This window comes from Equus przewalskii, chromosome 29, assembly GCF_037783145.1.
Source record: "Equus przewalskii isolate Varuska chromosome 29, EquPr2, whole genome shotgun sequence".
NCBI classification, from domain to species: Eukaryota; Metazoa; Chordata; class Mammalia; order Perissodactyla; family Equidae; genus Equus; species Equus przewalskii.
In genome coordinates this window covers 8,692,001-8,711,422 of record NC_091859.1, presented here as the reverse complement: position 1 = coordinate 8,711,422, position 19,422 = coordinate 8,692,001, and the positions used below count along the sequence as shown (strand labels likewise).

Here is a 19,422-nt window from a genome sequence, read left to right as displayed (position 1 = left end):
GGTTTTATTTCTGGGCTTTCAATTCTGTTACATTGATCTGTGTGTCTGTTTTTGCACCAGTATCATGCTGTTTTGGTTACTATAGCTTTGTAGTATACTTTTAAGTCCAGGATTGCGATGCCTCCAGCTTTGTTCTTTTTTCTCAGGATTTCTTGGGCTATTTGAGGTTTTTTGTTGTTCCATATAAAATTTAGGATTCTTTTCTGTTAAGAATGTCTTTGGGATTCTGACTGGGATTGCATTGAATCTGTAGATTGCTTTAGGTAATCTGGACATTTTAACTATGTTTATTCTTCCAGTTCGTGAGCATGAATGTCTTTTGATTTCTTTATGTCTTCTTCGACTTCTTTCAAAAATGTCTTATAGTTTTCAGTGTATAGGTCTTCCACCTCTTTGGTTAAATTTATTCCTAGATATTTTATTCTTTTTGTTTGTTTGTAAATGTGATTGTATTCTTGACTTGTCTTTCTGCTACTTTGTTGTTAGTGTACAGAAATGCAATTGATTTTTTGAAGTTGATTTTGCACCCTGCAACTTTGCTGTAGTTGTTGATTATTTCTAATAGTTTTCTAGTGGATTCTTTAGGGTTTTCTATGTATAGAATCATGTCATCTGCAAACAGAAAAAGTTTCGTTTCTTGCTTTACAGTTTGGATCCTTTTTTGTTGCTTTTTCTTGCCTAATTGCTCTGGCAAAAATCTCTAGTTCTATGTTGAATAGGAGTGGCTTTTAGTTTTTTCCCATTAAATATGATATTGCCTGTTGGTTTGTCATATATGGCCTTTAATATGCTGAGGTACTTTCATTCTATACCCATTTTATTGAGAGTTTTTATCACAAATGGATGTTGGATCTTGTGAGATCCTTTCTCTGCATCCATTGAGATGATCGTATGATTTTCATTCCTCATTTTATTAAGGTGGTGTATCACATTGATTGATTTGTGGATGTTGAACCATCCCTGCATGCGTAGTGTAAATCCCACTTGGTCATGGTAGATGATCCTTTTAACGCATTGCTGTAGTCAATTTGACAATATTTTTTTGAGGAATTTTGCATCTATGTTCATTAGCAATTTGGGCCTGTAATTTTCCTTCTTTGTGCTGTCCTTGCCCGGTTTTGGTATCAGAGCCTCACAGAATGGGTTAGGAAGCATTGAGTCTTCTTCAATTTTTTGGAATAGTTTAAGAAGGATAGGTATTAAATCTTTGAATGTTTGGTAGAATTCTCTAGAGAAGCCGTCTGCTCCTGGACTTTTGTTTTTGGGGGAGGTTTTTGATTACTGTTTCAATCTCTTTACTTGTGATTGGTGTATTCAGATTCTCTACTTCTTCTTGATTCAGTTTTGGATGGTTGTATGAGTCTGAGAATTTATTTATTTCTTCTAGGTTATCCAATTTGTGGGCATATAATTTTTCATAGTATTCTCTTATAATCCTTTGTATTTTCTGTGGTATCCATTGTAATTTTTCCTCTTTCATTTCTAATTTTATGTATTTGAGCCTTCTCTCTTTTTTCTTGGTAACTCCAGGTAAAGGTTTGTCAATTTTATTTATCTTCTCAAAGAACCAGCTCTTAGTTTCATGATCCTTTCTACTGATTTTTTAGTCTCTTTCATTTATTTCTGCTATAATTTTTATTATTTCCTTCTTTCTACTGACTTTGGGCTTCATTTGTTCTTTTTCTAGTTCTGTGAGGTATAGTTTAAGAATACGTATTTGATATTTTTCTTGTTTATTGAGGTGGGCCTGTATTGCTATGAATTTCCCTCTTATAACCACTTTTGCTGCATCCCATAAGAGTTGGTATGTTGTATTTTGATTTTCATTTGTCCCCAGGTATTTTTCCATTCATCCTTTGATTTCTTCATTGATCCAATGGTCCTTCAGTAGCACGCTGTTTAGTCTCCACATATTTGTGACTTTCCCAGCATTTTTCTTGTAGTTGATTTCTAGTTTCATAGCATTCTGGTTGGAAAAGATGCTTTATATGATTTCAGTCTTCTTAAATTTATTGAGACTTGCCTTATTTCCCAACATATGGTCTATCTTTGAGAATGTTCCATGTGCACTTGAGAAGAATGTATATTCTGCTGTTTTTGGATGGAATGCTCTCTTTTTATCTATGAAGTCTGTCTAATCAAATGTTTCATTTAAATCCACTATTTCATTATTGACTTTCTGTTGGGATGATCTATCCATTGATGGAAGTGAGGTATTGAGGTCCCCTGCTATTATTGTGTTTCTGTTAATTTCTCCCTTTAGGTCTGTTAATAGTTGCTTTATATGCTTTGGTGCTCCTGTGTTTGGGTACATATATATTTATAAGTGTTATGTCCTCTTGGTGAAATGTCCCTCTTATCATTAGATACTGCCCCTCCTTGTCTCTTATTGTCTTTTTTATCTTGAAGGCTGCATTGTCTGATATAAGTGTGGCAATGCCTACTTTCTTTTGTTTGCTGTTTGCTTGGAGTATCATCTTCCATCCCTTTACTCTGAGCCTATGTTTGTCTTTAGAGCTGAGATATGTTTTCTGGAGTTTTCAGTTTTCTCTTTTTTAATGAATTGTGACTCTGCTCTGATTGTTTGCTTAGTGGTTACTGTAAGGTTTGTATAAAAGATCTCATGTATTAGATACTCCATTTTCTGATAGCCTCTTATCACCATTAACACAAGCAGGTTCCATCCCTTTCCTCTTCTCCTTCTGAGTTATTATTGTCACAAATTATTCCATTTTGTTTTGTGAGTTTGTGACGTCGAAGTGTTTATAGTTACTTTTGATGCTTTCCTTCCCTTTATCTTTTAAGTTATAATTAAGTATTTGCTACCCTGTTCTGAAAGAGAGCTGCAGTTTTCTTATTTTGTGTGTCTATGTATCTACTTGCTCAAAGCTTTGTAGACCTTTGTGGTGTTTTTTCAGGTGTGAGAGCATCCTTAATCATTTCTTGCAGGGGAGGTCTAATGGTGATGAACTCCCTCAGCTTTTGTTTATCTATGAAAGCTTTTATTTCTGATTTAGATTGTAAATTTCAGTGACTTCAAGGTTGGTTTCTGGAGATTCATCACTCTCCTCCTGCTCTGAATTGTTGCTGTAGTTTCTCATGGTGTTTGATGAACTAATCTTTTGCCAGGGCATTTGTGGTAGTATCAGGTCACAGACGCAACCTGCAACCACTGGGGAGAAGCAGGAGCTGTGTTTCTGATACCACCCCATCTGCTGGAAGTTGTGCAGATATGGTGGAGGGTTCCACTGGCCAGGAAAGCATTCATATGCAGGCTCAGGTCTTCCTCTGGGCCCAGGTGCGTTCCCACTTGTGGGACCACAGTGGTACTGTGGGTGCTTGTGCCAGTTGGGAAAGCTTTTGCGTGCATGTCTATCTGCCACCGCCTCTTCTTATGGTCATGCCAGCTGCTGTCTTTGTTGGGCCAGGCTTCTTTGCAGGGTCCAAGCCTGGGCCACTTGTTGGGACCACAGCAGCAGGGTGGGCTCTCCCACCAACCAGGATAGTGTTTGCTTGCAGGCTCTGGGCTGCTGCCACCCCTTCCCACAGTCACGCCACACTACAATCCCACTTTCAAGGCAGCAACAGTACTATGGGCACTTGTGCTGGCTGGGAAGTTATTTGGGCATGTGCATAGGGATGCGGAGGAAGTGTAGGGGAGTGCTCGCCTATCTCTGCCACTTTCTAGGAAGCGAGTCCATCCACCTTCAGATGTATAGCTGCATGGGTCTCTCAGGTGTCCCTTTGTGCTATGTGGGTAAGCTCCTTTGGTCAATGAATGTCCATTTAGTTGTAGTTCAAAGGGAGAGAGATAAAGGGAACAGCTCACTCTGTCATGTCACTGATGTCACTCCCTATACTGTAGTCTACTAAGTGGACAATAGCATTATGTCTAAGAAAACAATGTACACACCTTAATTTAAAAAATGTTTTATTGCTAAGAAGTGCTAACCATCATCTGAGCCCTCAGAGAGTCATAATCTCTTTGCTGGTATAATAATAATGAGAAAGTTTGAAATATTGCAAGAACTACTAAAATGTGACACAGAGATGCAAAGTGATTAAATGCTGTTGGAAAAATGGTGCTGGTAGACATGCTGGATGCAGGGCTGCCATAAACCTTCAATTTGTAAAAAATACAATATGTATCTGTGAAATGCACTAAGGCAAAGCCAATAAAACAAAGTATGCTTGTTTTTAAAAATACATCTCTACCATTTTTAAAATAAAAATGAAATGCTTTGTGTTCACCTGTATTTCTTTGATTACTATGGAGCTCGAACATCCTTTCACAGGTTTATTGAACATTTGTGGAGTTTTTAAAATTATTTGTCCATGTGTTCAGTTGTCCATTTTGCTTAGATCCTTATTGACTCATACGAGCTCTTCATTTGAAGAATATTAATGAATTGACGGTCATATATTGAAAATATTTTTTTCTGGTTTGTTACTTGACCTTTTTATGGTGGTTGAGACATAGAAACTTATAATTTTTAAATCTGATTTTGTGATTTCTTTTCCTTGGTATTTTACTTAAGAATTCCTCTTGCATTGCAAGATGGTGAATGTTCAGCCATGTTTTCTTTTAGTTGTTTTATGGTTTTACTTTTACATTTATATTTTTAATCAATCTGTTATATATGGCATAGACTAAGATTGGGGTCTACATTATTTTGTATCATTTAATTATTATCTGTTCCAGCATCATTATTTGACAATATTTTTCCCCTTTGATCTAAATTCCATTTTTATCATATAATAAAGTTTTACATATGATGGATCTGCTTCTGAACTCACTGTTCTATCTACTGTCTCTTACTACATCAATAAGACAGTTTTACTTATTGTAGATTTTTAATAATTCTGATATCTGAATGGAAAGTCCCCCTTCATCACTACTTTTTAATTTTTTCAAAATTCTCCTGACTAGTGCATTTACTCTTCCAGGTGAAATTTAGAAACCCCATTCTAGATGTTAGCGTTACCTTCTAGGTCTTCATTGTTTCTCACCCTCCTAACTTGAATCCCATTCAACCCATTCTTTACCCTATTGCAGCCTAACCTGCTTATAGTCCAACTGCAAATGCAATAAATAGTAATGCTGATGTCAGTAAATCCCATTTGCCATGCCTTCTTCAAATTTCAAACTGGGATTTAATATGATACTCATTTCAGATTTGTCTCTCAGGGAAAAGAACATAGAAGCTCTCCCCTTCAAGAAATGTCACTGTCTTTTCAGAGTGTGGAGGGAGAACACCATGAGAAAGCTGTGGAACTACTCAAGGCCGCTAAGGACACTGTCAAGCTGGTGGTCAGATACACCCCAAAAGTCCTGGAAGAAATGGAGGCTCGCTTTGAAAAGCTACGGACAGCCCGGCGTCGGCAGCAGCAGCAATTGCTAATTCAGCAGCAGCAACAGCAGCAGCAGCAACAAACACAGCAAAACCACATGTCATAGGTGAGAAGCGCCTTCTTCCATACAAGGAAAGTCCCTTCCACATACAAGTTTGGGTTTTTTTTAATAGTTTCTTAGACAGCTGGAACAAAGTCATTAGATTTAATAATCGAAAAAAAAAATCAAACAAAAAACAATGATCTCAGAAAATGCAAACAAAATGATTGCTTACTTTACATGTCATTCAGCTATATTCCCTGCAAATGTAAGCTATTTTGAAAAATAATACACTTTGAGAGGGCCAGGTACAGACTATAGATGCCTTTATACAAATTAGGAAAATGCAGGCTCTGTGCAAACCCAGCTCCTTAGACACATAGCAAGATGGCAAGACTGTGGGCTGGATTCCAGTCACAACTCTCCGCCTTGGCTGGCTGCTGTTGCACAGTATACAACCTAAACAACCACATAGTGCTGATCCTGGGAAGATCCACTTTAGAATACTAAAGAACAGTTTATTAGAAAAATGCTCAACTGAAAAGAATGAAGTGGAGACCTGCCGGTGTCCATGATCTGAGAGATTCTGAAATTCTCTTTGGGTACTCACTTAAAATGTGTCTAAAATGCAACTGCCTTTTTCTAAATTCCACTTTGTGACAAAGAATGCTAAGTCAGGTTTTGCTATATATTTTTTCAAAATTCAAGAAAAAAAATGTGAAGAGTAAGAATCACCATCTTTGAAGTGCCTGCTATGTGCTGCACCCTTCTCACATGTTATCCCTAATCCTCAGAAAAACCTTTCAAGGTAAGTATCATTAAAAGCTCCTTTTTTAGATGAATGATATGAAGCTGCAGTAGCTTCAGTGGAGTCCCCACAACCACACTTACGAGTAGCATAGGATTATTTTCCTTCTTACTCTACCAGGTATTTCATCTGCCAACATCAGATATTCTGGAGTTATAAAAATTTTCCTTACTATCCTTTGGAAGAGACAGCTCATATCATCAGATACTTCCACACCATGATGTCTACAAATGTGTATTTGAAATAAGGTTCCAATGTTCTTGGAAGGATGACAGTGGGTCTTGGTGGTTTTAACTCATTTAATATTATATTACTATTTGCACTATCATTAGAAACATTCAATATGATATGAGACTTTAATTTTTTTGTGACACAGAAAGGAGAAACTACATGGGGAAGTAAAAAGAGTACGGGCTTTGTCCTCAGACAATCCTGGGAATCCAACTAGGTATCTTTCTTTTACAGTCTGCTAGTTTTATTATATATACCACAGTTTGGTGTCTTTATCTAAAATTACCTTCCATTGTAAAAACTACAATATTCAACCATAAATATTTATTTGGCACTGCTGTGGACCAGGCACTGCCCAATGGGCTGTAGAAACAGGTTAAGCAAAGCAAAGCCCTTGCTGTCACTATACTTACATTCAGGCTGGAGGAGATAGTTGATAAACAAGTAAATAAAAATGTCCTATTGGGACCTGTACTTTGCAGAGTTGAAATAGGGTACTTTGATAAAGACTGGCTAGGTGGTGACTTTAGATTAGGTGATCAGGGAAGACCTCTCAAAGGAGGTGACATTTAAACTGAGATTGAATGACTAGGAGAAGCCAGGAAGCGAGCATAAGTAGAGGAGGAAATAGCCAATGCAGTTGCTCTAAGGCAGACATGAGCCATTTGACATTTGATAAACAGAAAGAAAGCCGGGGTAGTTAGGGAATAAAAAGTGAGAAGGACAGTGAGATAGGTGGGGACCAGGTCACGGAAAGCTTTTAAACCACTGAGAGAAGTTAAATCTGATTGCAATGGAAGCCACTGATGGTTTTTAAGCAAGAGTATGACACAATCTGATTTATGTATTGAAAAAGATCACTCTGGCTGCTGTGGGGAGAACAGATTTTGGAGGGTAGGGGTGAAAGCAGAGACTACTTAGGAGGCTATTGCATAGTAGTCCAAACAAGAGATATGGTGGCTTGGACTAGGATGATATCCTTGAGATGGAGTGATATGGACACATATGAAGAAGTCATTTTGTCCATACCTTTCTCCTCTCTATCCACTCCAAATGTAAAGTTACTTTCCATTTGTACCGTCAGATCCCAAAGATCTTTTTGCAAATAACAGTCCACTATTCTTTAGTCAAACATTGACTCTCTCTCCACTCTTTTTTTCTCCCATCCTCAGTAATACAGACTTGCAACAATTCTCCTAACTGGTTTACCACACTGGCCCAGAGTAAAATTGTTCTGAAGTGTTTTGAAAGAAATATGTTGTCATTCAGACTTCTGAGGTCTTCCTAAAAGCTTCCATAAGCTTGGAAGCTTACTAAAGCTTACTAAAAGCTTCCAAGCTTACATAAAGCTTGAATGACCATAATATTTTCTGGTCATTCAGGCATCTTTGGAAGTAGACAACTTGGCCATAAATATTTGCTGGGCCATGTACTCAATTCCACTTCCATCAGTCTTGATTAAATTGCTTCAGAATTTCCTATTGTCTCATCATGAAAGATGAACATTTTTATTAAAAGGCATTTTCAAAGTATGTTTTTTCCTGCACAGGATATGGTAAAGCTCTATTTAAGTAAACGTGAAATTTATAGTTATGCTTGCCAACACAGCACTTGCAATCCACATGATCGTGGCCCCTTGAGATGAAGCTGTAGTGGCCATTTGAAGTACACGCGAAATACAACCAAGTCATGTCATCCATGGATTTTATGGTGAATTCAGTCAAAGAGACCTACATTACCTCTTGTTCAAATTTTAATTAATTAGATTTTTAAGGATTAAATGGATTTGTTACACTTGCTAACTCATGCTATGGTTGCTTTTACAAAGAGATTTGAAGCTAGCTTGACCTATTTACTTTGAGCAGAACTCTGATTTTTTTTTTCAAGTTTGATAATTCATGCAAAGACCAGGTAGAGCGAAATACTTGTCGGATGTTGTCTTATTGTTTATCACATGAAATGCAATTTCTATTCTCTAAATGAGAAGTAGTAATTTTTTTTATCTGAGATGGTATAAGCTATGAAGTTACCAGTAATAGTAAGTGCTGGATACAAATGGAAAATAGGTTGAATGCAAGTAGTGTGTGGAGAATATCTCTCATGCCTACTTTTAATTTTAAACTGTCCTGAAGCAAAACTCAATTGTCTTTTCCCGTAAGTTCCATGTTTGATAATTGGGAAGAATAGATTATGTTTTTTAAGATGTAAAAGATATGATCGTTATACAATTATAATATAGAAATCTGGACAGAGAATATGGTTATGTTTTTTTATGCAATATCCACTATTTTTGGGAAAGCATAACATTGATAAGTATCTTATTTTAAAAGTGTGACTGCATGTACACCCATATTTCACCCAGTTACCAAAGAGTAAAAGTAGGAAGGAAGAGGAATACTCCTTGAGATGTCACCATTCTGAGGAATTCAAGACCAAAAGCTTATTTAACTTCTCTGACCTTCTATTGCTGGATCTGGGGTAGAGAATTCATTTTGTTCAAAACCAGGCTGGATCTTAACAGCTATACAGAGTACAGCTGGTCTTTGCCAGCGGCCTCACCAATTTCTTTTTCCTCCTGTTCTTCAGGCCCCTATTTATCTAACTTTGTCCACCACTGACTGTTCTATACCTTCTACTACCACTGCCACAGCCATGGTCCTGGTGATCTGACCTAGGGAACTGCTACCCAACTGAGAGGACCTGGTACCAAAGGATGACTCTGATAAAATTGAAACCAAGGAACCCAGAGTTACCAAGCAGAAAACTGGGCCAGAAATAATCATCATAAGGCTGGATAACATTTATTAAGCAATTACAGTGTGCCCAGAACTTTTCCAAGTGCTTCATATATTTAATAATTACTTAATCTTCACAATAATCTATAAGTATTAGTTGCTATTTTTAATCTCATTTTAAAGAAGGAAACTGAAGCATGTAGGATTTTTAAAGATCTATACCACATTTCACAGCTAGTAAGTGTAAGGCATGAAGAATTATTCCTCTACCCTCTAGGTACTTCTGACTGGTCTGAGAATTAAATTGACATAAGACAGAATAACAGGAGAAAACCAAGCAAAGTTTAATAACATGTATACACGGAAGACATCCAGGAAAACTAAGTAACTCGCCAAAATGGCCAAAGCCTCCACCTTAAATATCGTCTTCAGCTAAAGACAAAAGAGGATGTTGGGGGTAGTAGTTTGGGACTTCAGAAGGGAGGAAGGCAAATTACATGGAGATGGAGAAGCAAATGTTTGGTAAACAAATGTTTCTGGGCCATCTATAACCAAATGAGAGAGAACTTTGATAAAAATGGGCCTTATTGGGTGCCTCCCTGTCTATCACACCTACTTTATATTACAGTATAGTTATCTCTGGTGATAGCTCTTTCCTGGGACAGGCCTTCTGTCTTAAATTCTTTTAGGCAGTCAGGGGGAGGGTCAAAGTTTCTTCATACCAGAGATGCACATTTTGGGGTGGCAAATTCTGATCCCTCACATAAGTGATAGGGCCATGATTCAAACTCAGAAACATGGGCTTCCAAGCCTCTGTCTCCTGAACACTGTGCTTTTCTGCCTCTGTCTTCACTGGCACCTGCCCTCGCATTCCCCTATCCACCCTTGGAGTCACATTCGCAGGAGCTTTCCAGGGACTCATTCCCATGCTGCTTAGAGTTGGAGTTATTCAATGCACCCCACCACTTACCTCCAAACGAGTACCCCATACTTCAAAGTATTTCATCCTCACAGCTGGATTAGTTTCCTATTGCAGTGCTACAAATTTATCACAAATTTAATGGCTTAAAATAATGCAAATTTATTATCTAGTAATTCTGTAGGAGAGAAGTCCAATGCAGTCTCACTGGGCTTTAGGAGGCTCTAGGGGAAAATTCATTTCCTTTCCTTTTCCAGCTTCTAGAGGCTGCCTGCATTCCTTGCCTCATGGTCCCATTCTTCATCTTCAAAACCAGCAATGGTGGTCGAGTTCTCTCATTGCATTGCTCTGACCTCTGCTTCCATTGTCAGATCTGCTTCCCCAGCTCTCTCTCCTCTCTCCTTTTCCACTGTCAATTACATTGGGCCCACCTGGGTAATCCGGGATAATTTCCCTATCTTAACATCAGCTGTTTAGCAATGTTAATTCCATTTACAACCTTCATTTCCCTTTATCATGGAATCTAACATATTCACAGGTTCTGGGGATTAGGAGGTGGACATATCTGGGGAGCCATTATTCTGCCTGCCACAGTGGCTCATTTAAAAGTTAGCAAAGCAATTTGATTAAAAAATTTCACGCTAATATGGGAAAGAGGACTTTATTTCAAAAAAATCATTAATCTGTTGAATTATAAATCATGGGAATGAGGGAAATAGTGAGAACATTTGATGCAGAAGGTTCCTCCTAGTATGCATTTCAGTGTCCCGCATTTTGGATGCCCAGTGCTCTCTCAGTTGCTGGCATGTCTCTCAGGCCTGCTCCTCTCTGGATAGATGAAGAGATCTAAGACTCTCAAATTCACCTGTCCTAAGTCCCATTCCCTTGGGACATGTAACTCTATGATAAATTTGTTCATTAAAAACTCAGTCTCTAGATCTCTGTCACCTGGTAGCTAAGGGACTTGTAGGAAGCTATTCAATATAAGACTCAGTAAAATGGTCTGTTGTGGAGATTAAATAAGAAAAAATATGTAAAACTCTTAAAGTATGTGGCAATTAGCAAGCTCTGAATAAATTGTAGCTGGTAATAGGAGTAGTTGTCGTGTTGCCGTGGTTACAGTGTTAATGGCAGATCATGCTTTCATGTCCTATCTTGTTGGGTAGCTCAGGAAGAAGCCCAGTGGCCTCAAGCATGGCTTTCAGTTCCACTCTGTTGGCCCAGGGGCTTTGAGGCCCATCTCTAGAAGGCGTGGCAGCTGGCGAGTGCTGATGCAGAAGAGGCAGATTGCAAGGCGCCCCCAACTTTCATGTCAACCAGAGCAGTTTGTTAAAATCTGTTTTGTATATGGCGCTCTGCATTCATTGAAATAAAAATATCTACAGCTTTAAAAATACAGATTAAAGGGCCGGCCCCGTGGCCGAGTGGTTAAGTTCGCATGCTCCGCTGCAGGCGGCCCAGTGTTTCGTCAGTTCGAATCCTGGGCGCGGACATGGCACCACTCATCAAGCCACGCTGAGGCGGAGTCCCACATGCCACGACTGGAAGGACCCACAGCTGAGAATATACAACTATGTACCAGGGGGCTTTGGGGAGAAAAAGGAAAAAAATAAAATCTTTAAAGAGAAAAAAAACATACAGATTAAAAACGACTGCTCTCTCTGAAAAAAATGACTCCCTAATGGTGGAAGAGTGACAGGTGTGGGGGAAGTGTTTGGGGGTGCTGCTCTCCCAAATCTGACCATATGGGCAGCTGCCTACTCCGTTTTACTCAGTGTTAGGCTGAACTTGTGGGAGAAGAAACAAGCCTATCTGCTTCAGAGAAGGGATATTGGTGCTTGCAGCCTATCAGAGAGAGGTTGTGCTGGCCTGCACCTCAACAGGAGTACCACTAATCTCCCTAAGAGTCGCGATATAAAGGTTAACTGTCCTATGCCTGCGTGAAGAAAAATAGTGTCATCTGGAGTTGGGAGTAAGAAATGTTTTACATGTTTCCAAACTGGTGTTCTTTATTTCATTTTAGGGAATAACTGTGTCTTTTCCATCCTCATTTGATAATTACTTCCTTTGAAAACATGAAACAATTTTTTTTCAAATGTGGAAGACTGAACATGAATGATAGCGCCCAAAATACTCCTTGCTGTTCTCACATAGCACATGCTCTTTTGATATTTTTAGCACATTTTAGTTGACAAATGAATACTAACCACGGATTTCTTTTCACTCTTTCCCCCTCAGGTCCTTGAAGAAAAACTACTTGATCAAACATCTGATAGTCACAAATTTGAAACCGTGCTTCAGAATCCTAGCACATAGTCAAAGGAAAAGACAATACTGATAATTATACCTATCAAGAAGCTGTGAACACGTGTTGTATAAATTCTTTACCAAGGCAACTCGACACCTTCTTTCTCTAGGGCTGAACCCCTGCTGCTCACGTGCACTTTACACACACAGACCTTCCATTCAGTGTGATGGGAATTCTCAGTGTGTAAAGGGAGAGTTTTCCAGTCTGCAGTCTGAAAGAGTATAAGAAGAATGAAGTCCATGACTTTCAGAGAAATCACCAGGGCCAGAATTAACTTATTCTTGGGTCTATAGCTTTTCCAGAGACTAACAAATCCCTCATTAGCCTGTGGTTCAAACTGCATCAGTTCAAAGTTGTCACCACTTAAAAGAAACCTACACATTGCCTCTCACCCTGACCTGTTCCACAATCGCATTGCTGAGTCGTCTGAGTTAGAATTCCAGTTAATAGCGAATTCAACCTCTATCCCCCTCTTGAAAATGGCAAGTATTACATTATATTTGTACTCCATTCAGGTTCTAGAAGCAATTGGCTTTTTATTTTTGGTTTCCATAAATTTTATTATGCACTAATGTAGTGGGGAAATTTTAGCTCAACTTTTAGTTTGCTAGAAGCAAGAATAGAGAACTCTACTACTGTAGTTTTTGTTTAATTTAAGTATTGCTTATATCTATTATTATTAATTCTAACAGAATATAATGTATATTTATTCCACAGTATATATATTATCAGAGTGTATTTGTTACAAACTTAGGTCTTTTCTTACCAAGTGTTACGAATCTGGTAAGAGAATACTAGCAAAGGACCTAGCTTCATGAACTGATCCTCATGATATTTATATCGAACCCTGCTCTCAATATTTTTTGTTAAGTTTTGTATTTTTGATTGATAAACTCTGGAGAAATCTAAACTCTTTTTACCTACACTGACGTGCTGTCATAAAAGTCTATTTGAGATTTTAAAGCTTAGGGCTTTACAAAACTAAATTATAGTATATATGCATGTATATACACATATATATGTCATACAAAGTTTAGATCAGTATTCCCAAATAGAAATTGGATATTTTTGGCAATCTAAGATCAAAGGTATTATTCCTGTTGAAATTAGGAATATGTAAACCAGTGATATTGATTTTGTGAATGAAAAGATGCTGCTGCATCTAGAGGGAAAAGATACCTACTTCATTACACATATTCATGTAGGTAAATAGACAATGAGATATCATCTTTCAGAAAGTACCATTTACTGGAAAATGATCTATTAGAGCCAGCTATACAGATCATAACTTTCAGCTTACAATAAATCTAGGTACATAAGTCTGATTTGACTCTATGGAATGAATAGGAAGCAATAATTATTTGGGCATTTAAATATGTTAAGCACACAAATGTACCTGAAAAAAGAATAAATCTCTAGCTGAAACACTCTAGATAGATCATTAAAACTAAGCAAATATTTAAATATACCCTTTTCTCAAAGGCAGAAATTGATTCCCCAAGATACAATAAATTTCGCGTTTCAGATAGTCCCCCAGATTAGAAATTTATGAAGCTCAGTTTAGGAACTGTTTTCATGAAAATAAAACCAATCAGAACTGCCCAGCACATTTTATTTTGCCCTGTCAGGTTGTATTATTGTCAGTCCCAAGTTCTGGCTACTCTTCATAGTCTGTCACCCAACAGAGGACAAACAGCAAGGAAAGGAGGAGGTATGCCAATTTCAACAGTGTCCTGCTGTGGCAACAGGTTCCCATCCTTGAAGACATATCATTTTTTACTAGAGAACTGGTGGGGAGGGCAAGGGTCAGGACCCTGAATGTTATGTAAAATAGTTTTACAAAAGAGACAAGCATGACTAAAGGGAATGAATGGAGATGACGTGAGTATTATTCAGTTTGAAAGAGGTAGTTCTCATTTTTATAAGAAAACTTTAATAAAACATATATTTTAGTTATCATTTAACAAAGAATGTGAAAGCTCTTCAGGCAATGCCACAGATTCTCATAAAGGGAAATCAATGCACCCTTGTAATGAGAAAATGGTCATTTCAACACATTTCAATACATTGTATACATTTGGAGCTTAAGGTGAGTATGTTTTCATTTAGCTGTAAGTGGTTAATATTAATTGATCATGTTTTCACGTCAATATAAATATTGTCATAGTGTTACAGAAGCAAGTATCAAATAAGCAGATATGTTACATTTGTGTTTTCTAAAAGTCTGTGTATTTTATGCTTCATTTGCGTAATGTTAAGTGCTAATAAATGTACGCCAAGCCTTTTGTCAAAGTGAGGGGCAATCCATCACACTGAAGGCATCTAGGGACAGATTACATGTCACAGTGGCCCTACATACAAAGGACCAGTCAAATGGCCAGTTTGCTTCACTAAAATCTAGTCGTTGAAATGTAAGCGTTCCCCTAAAGTTTAATCAAAAGTAGCCATCCCTAAGACTCAGAGAGGGCCCATGTGGTTCCCTAAGGTTCACTGATGCAAGAGGGAAATGGAAGAAAATCACCACAACTTGTCCTAAAGCTCTTTATTCTTAATGATTATATTAGTGCTACTGACATGTTCAAAACCATATCAAAATAAAGGCCTATTGGGTTGCCCTTACATGAAGCTCAATCTTTAATATCCTAAACTAGATATTAAAAGTTAGCGGAAAAATCTGTTATGACTATTCATCAGTGATCCTGATGAAATTTTGGTTCTTTCCCTTGGTCGGGTTGGTGGCCAGATTTTTCTAAACTCTTTTCTGCTATGATTTTGAAGGCAAATAACAGAGCACAGTTGAGTTAAAGAATACTTGAGCCTTTTCTTTGGGGCATTTACATTTTGATTCTGTTGCCATTTGAAATAGAACATCTGCAGGGAGATAATGAGCTTAAATTACAATTGACTTTGGAAAGAATAACAGACTTTTGTGCTTCCTCAATCATGTAATCAACAGGGGATTCTCCAGTTATATGAACTATGGCTATCTTTTAAGACAATGCTAAGATCTAAATGCAGAATCTAGCATTCAGGGGCTTTTTAAGAATTCAATGCTGTCTCTGAAGAACCTGACTAGAGATGGATTACACTAATTTACAAATGCAGTTTTCTACCGTGACAAATCAAAATGATCTGAGCTCAGTTCATTTTACTTAGTTGTGCCTATAGGACTCCAAGACGTTGAAATATTTTGTCTATATTATTTCAAACATTTATAGATATTTGTGGATGTGTGAATAATGCCTGAATCTCTCATCTTTCAGCTAGTGTGTGTTTATCATACAAACAAATGCTGTTAGTAAGACAGCTTTAAACAGCATCATGCAGTAGAAAGCGATGTTCTGAAGTTCCGGGTAGGCCGACATGGAGCAAGAGCTCCCAAAACATGTTGTCACGCCATCTCGTCCCTCTAAATCATAGACTCCATGAGAGAAATGGCTACGACTGCCTTGTGGACTGCTGTATTCCTGGCATCTGGGATAATGCCTGGCACAATGTAGGCACCCAATTAATATTTGTTACATGAAAGAATGATTGAGTAGGTGGATAGACAAATAAATGAATTTGCCTTCTGATAATTTGAAAAATCTCACTGATTTATACTATACTGATTGGTACTATAATTTCTGAATTTCATAGTTAGAAATTGACTCTTCATAAATATTTTTTAAATAGACGAATTTGAAATCAATTACTTCAAAGGTTCAAGAGTTTGAAGACATTTAGATAAGGAATAATACTTGGGAAATCAGAGTTTTTACAATGAATAAAACTCAACCTTTCTAGTTCTTTATGAAAGTTCCTTGAGTTAGTTGGCAAGGATGATCCAAATATGTAACTCCATTTATAAATTTTATAAAATACTATGTTTTCATCTTTTAAAAAGAAAAGTCACATCATTAAGCATATTGTTAACATACCTTTCAATATTTATTAATAACTTTTCTCTAAGGAGTTCATAGTAATTGGAGACAACATCTCTAAGTCTTCTCCTGCTTTCAAAAGATCACTTCTTTTATATTTGATTCCTAGAATGTACCTTAGCTAAAGATTAACCAGTTGCATAGCTATTAAGACTTTTCCATGTCTTTACTCATTTAACAGATATTTATTGTGCACCAAGTATGTGCTAGGTTCTGGAAATACAATGCAAACAAGACAGACCTAGCACCTTCATGGAGTCTACTGTGAGGAACTCCTCAACACTTACTCCAGCAATAACTAGAGTTTACTGTTCATTGGGTCCCTCTTCACAGCTGATGGAAGAAATAAAATTCCTAACCCCCTGTAAATCATGAAAGACTCCCTGCACATATCTGTGTGAGCCTGCTTTTCTAAATACACCACTCAAAAATGCTGCTCAGTTTATCCATACACCATGGTTGAGCCCCAGTGAGATACGTAAGTAAAAATTTATTCATAACTAGCATATATTTAGCTCTTCCTAGGCTCTACTGTGCTCAATACTTTCATAGACTATCTCATTGAATCCTTTTAACAATTTTAGTAGGTTCCATTTTATAACCAAGAAAGCTGAAGCATAGATATGTGACTTGTCCAAGGTCACACAGCTAGCAGATGAAACTAGGATTGGAACCCATGCAGTGTAACACAGGAGCTCCTGTGTTTAACCATTATCTGTGGCTTGGCGGACACCATCACATTAAAGTAAATGAGTCACTGTATATAAAAGTACTTTGAAATTGTAAAGTAGTATATGAAAAGATATTAGTAGAGTATTATAGTCAACAAACCACATCAGTTGCAGAAATAGAGTAAGAACTCAATCTTATGGTATACATTACTCTCATGAAGAATACTTCAGCCAGAGGTGTGGATAAAAGTAAAGATCCAGAAAACTTAAGACATGTGATAAATATTTCAATGACTTTTCAGAATTATTTATGGTTAGCCACTGTGTCTATTTGGTGCTACAAAAACCCGAAAGAAACAAAATCCCTTCTGTAAGGGCTTATAATAAATACACAGTGTGGAGATGAACTAAGGACATTTCACATTTACAGGGAAAGATTGGGCAATAGTACTATTTTCTCACCATTGCATGTGATTGTGTCTTTCCAATTGTTTTCATTATTTTTCTGAAAGAGCTGCAAAATTGTGCAGTGGTTCAACCTGACCAAAGTGGTATTATGCTGCTGGGAAGTAAATGTATTAGACACCAGACTGGAAGTATTGTCTTCATTATCAAATGACTTTAAGTTCTTTTAAAGCATATAGAGGGATTTTTCGATGCTGCTGGCACCTGAGTATTTGAACTCCAAGTTCCCTTGGCTTTCCCCATTCCAAACCACACAGTGGGGTCATACCATTGAGGGGTTAGTTCTAAAGGCAGTACAAAAGGCAAAAATTGGGATTGGTCAAATATTGTAAGCACTGATCTCCACAGGGAGATCAGTGTCCACAATTCCAGAGGCTAATGGAACTGACCCCTTCCATGAAAACAGCAAACTCACGGCTCCCATCTCATTTACTCAAAGAGGAATCATACACTTTATTTAAATTGTTCTCTCTCTGCCCCTCCCAGTGAAATGGGCATATTATGCAACTTAAATGCTCGTTCATATTAGTGGAAATGAGGAGTCCTTTTAAGAAAACTTCTTATTATCTCATTATTATTTCCAACTACAATTTAATTAGCCTCTTCTAAATAATTTACCTTTTGGAAAGTTTAGCTTTACGCATAACATACCAGAGGGAAAACTGAAATGCCTTATGTCCAAAATCATACTTGTTAAGTTCTCTCTAGCTCTCTTTTGACGCCTTTATTTCTACTGATGATATTACTATTCTCTGTACAAATGTCATCATCTTTCTCACTTGCCATTCATATCAATTCTTAGATTCTTTAGATTTTACCTTGACAAAGTCTCTTGAAACTATCTTCTCTTATCGATTCTCACTATTCCTACCTATGCATAGAACCGTAGTACTTTTTATTAGGACTTTTGTGAGCTTTTAACTGTTTTCCCAGTTACCACATCTCCCCAATTTTTCCTACATATGGATGATAGACAAATCCCCATGAAGCTATTCCTTTGTTCAAAATCCTCCAAGAGGTCCCCTATGACAAAATAATAATAATAATAAATAAATTCAAATTCCTAGTCAGTACTCTCTGAACCAAAACACCAGTGCGGTGGTGGGGAAGGAGGACATTATAGTGCCCTCCCACCCACAAGTGCAAAATATAGACCATGAATTGTGATGATATTGAAATCTGTACATAGACTGTGAAATAGAAGTCACAGGTTTTTATGTTGCTGAAAAATGTCGAAGAGAGACTAGCAGTGATTTATGGTGAAGATACCTAGCAGGACTACATCAGATTATGACCTACCAGTTCCAAAGTACTGGCTTAGGATGTGTCATGTGTGTATGTGTGTCATTGTGCAGGGATAGGCTAACATGCTAACATTAGGAATAAATATGGTTTCAGACGTGTATTTCCCTACTATATAACTCTACTTTTTTAGCCTTCTTGTTCTATCTTGCAGAAGGTGACTACCTTTTCTTCCTGGAAATAGTCCAAACTTTCCTTCCCCTGAGCTTTCGATTGTTTCTGAAGTGTTTCTTTTCTTCCCCTAGCTATGCATGAAAAAATTCCTCAACCTCTAAGGTCCATTTCAAATGGTTCCTCTTCCAAGAAGCTTTTTCTAATTTTTCCAGGCTGATATTATCTGCTCTGTCATCAAATCCAATTGGGATATTTGTACCCCTCTTTAACTCTTTTCTTAGCTTCTTTTATACTATACCCATTTGTGTCTTTATCATCTTAATTTCCCCTGCAGTTAGTAATTACATACGGAGTGGGTGCTTAACATTTCTTAAAAGGAATTACCTTTCACTTGCCAACTTCACAGAATGGCTTCTGGATTATTTTGGGGCCTATCTCAGTTCTCTGTAGCTCACCCACAAAGCGCATCTGAATTGAGATCTCAACACTGGACACTTTCAAAAGAGAAAAGATCCTTAATTATTGAGTATTTTGATTTAAAAGGAAAGAAAAAG

The 19,422-nt window shown here is 37.4% G+C and overlaps 1 protein-coding gene across 4 annotated transcripts in view; it reads left to right on the top strand.

Moving 5' to 3' along the window:
* Positions 1 to 17,575, top strand: part of LIN7A (lin-7 homolog A, crumbs cell polarity complex component) — a 140,992-nt gene extending 123,417 nt beyond the window's left edge. For 2 of the 4 annotated variants that reach the window (XR_011534826.1, XR_011534827.1), the window contains 3 exons: positions 5,240 to 5,458; positions 12,324 to 12,875; positions 15,657 to 17,575. Coding sequence is in view for 2 of the 4 variants with exons in the window: in XM_070600616.1 (XP_070456717.1) it covers positions 5,240 to 5,458 (219 nt within the window). In the remaining 2 variants the exon portion in view is untranslated. Of the gene's footprint in view, positions 1 to 5,239; positions 5,459 to 12,323 lie in introns of all 4 variants that reach the window. The other 2 variants (XM_070600616.1, XM_070600617.1) reach the window with 1 other exon arrangement.
* Positions 17,576 to 19,422: the final 1,847 nt, after the last annotated feature.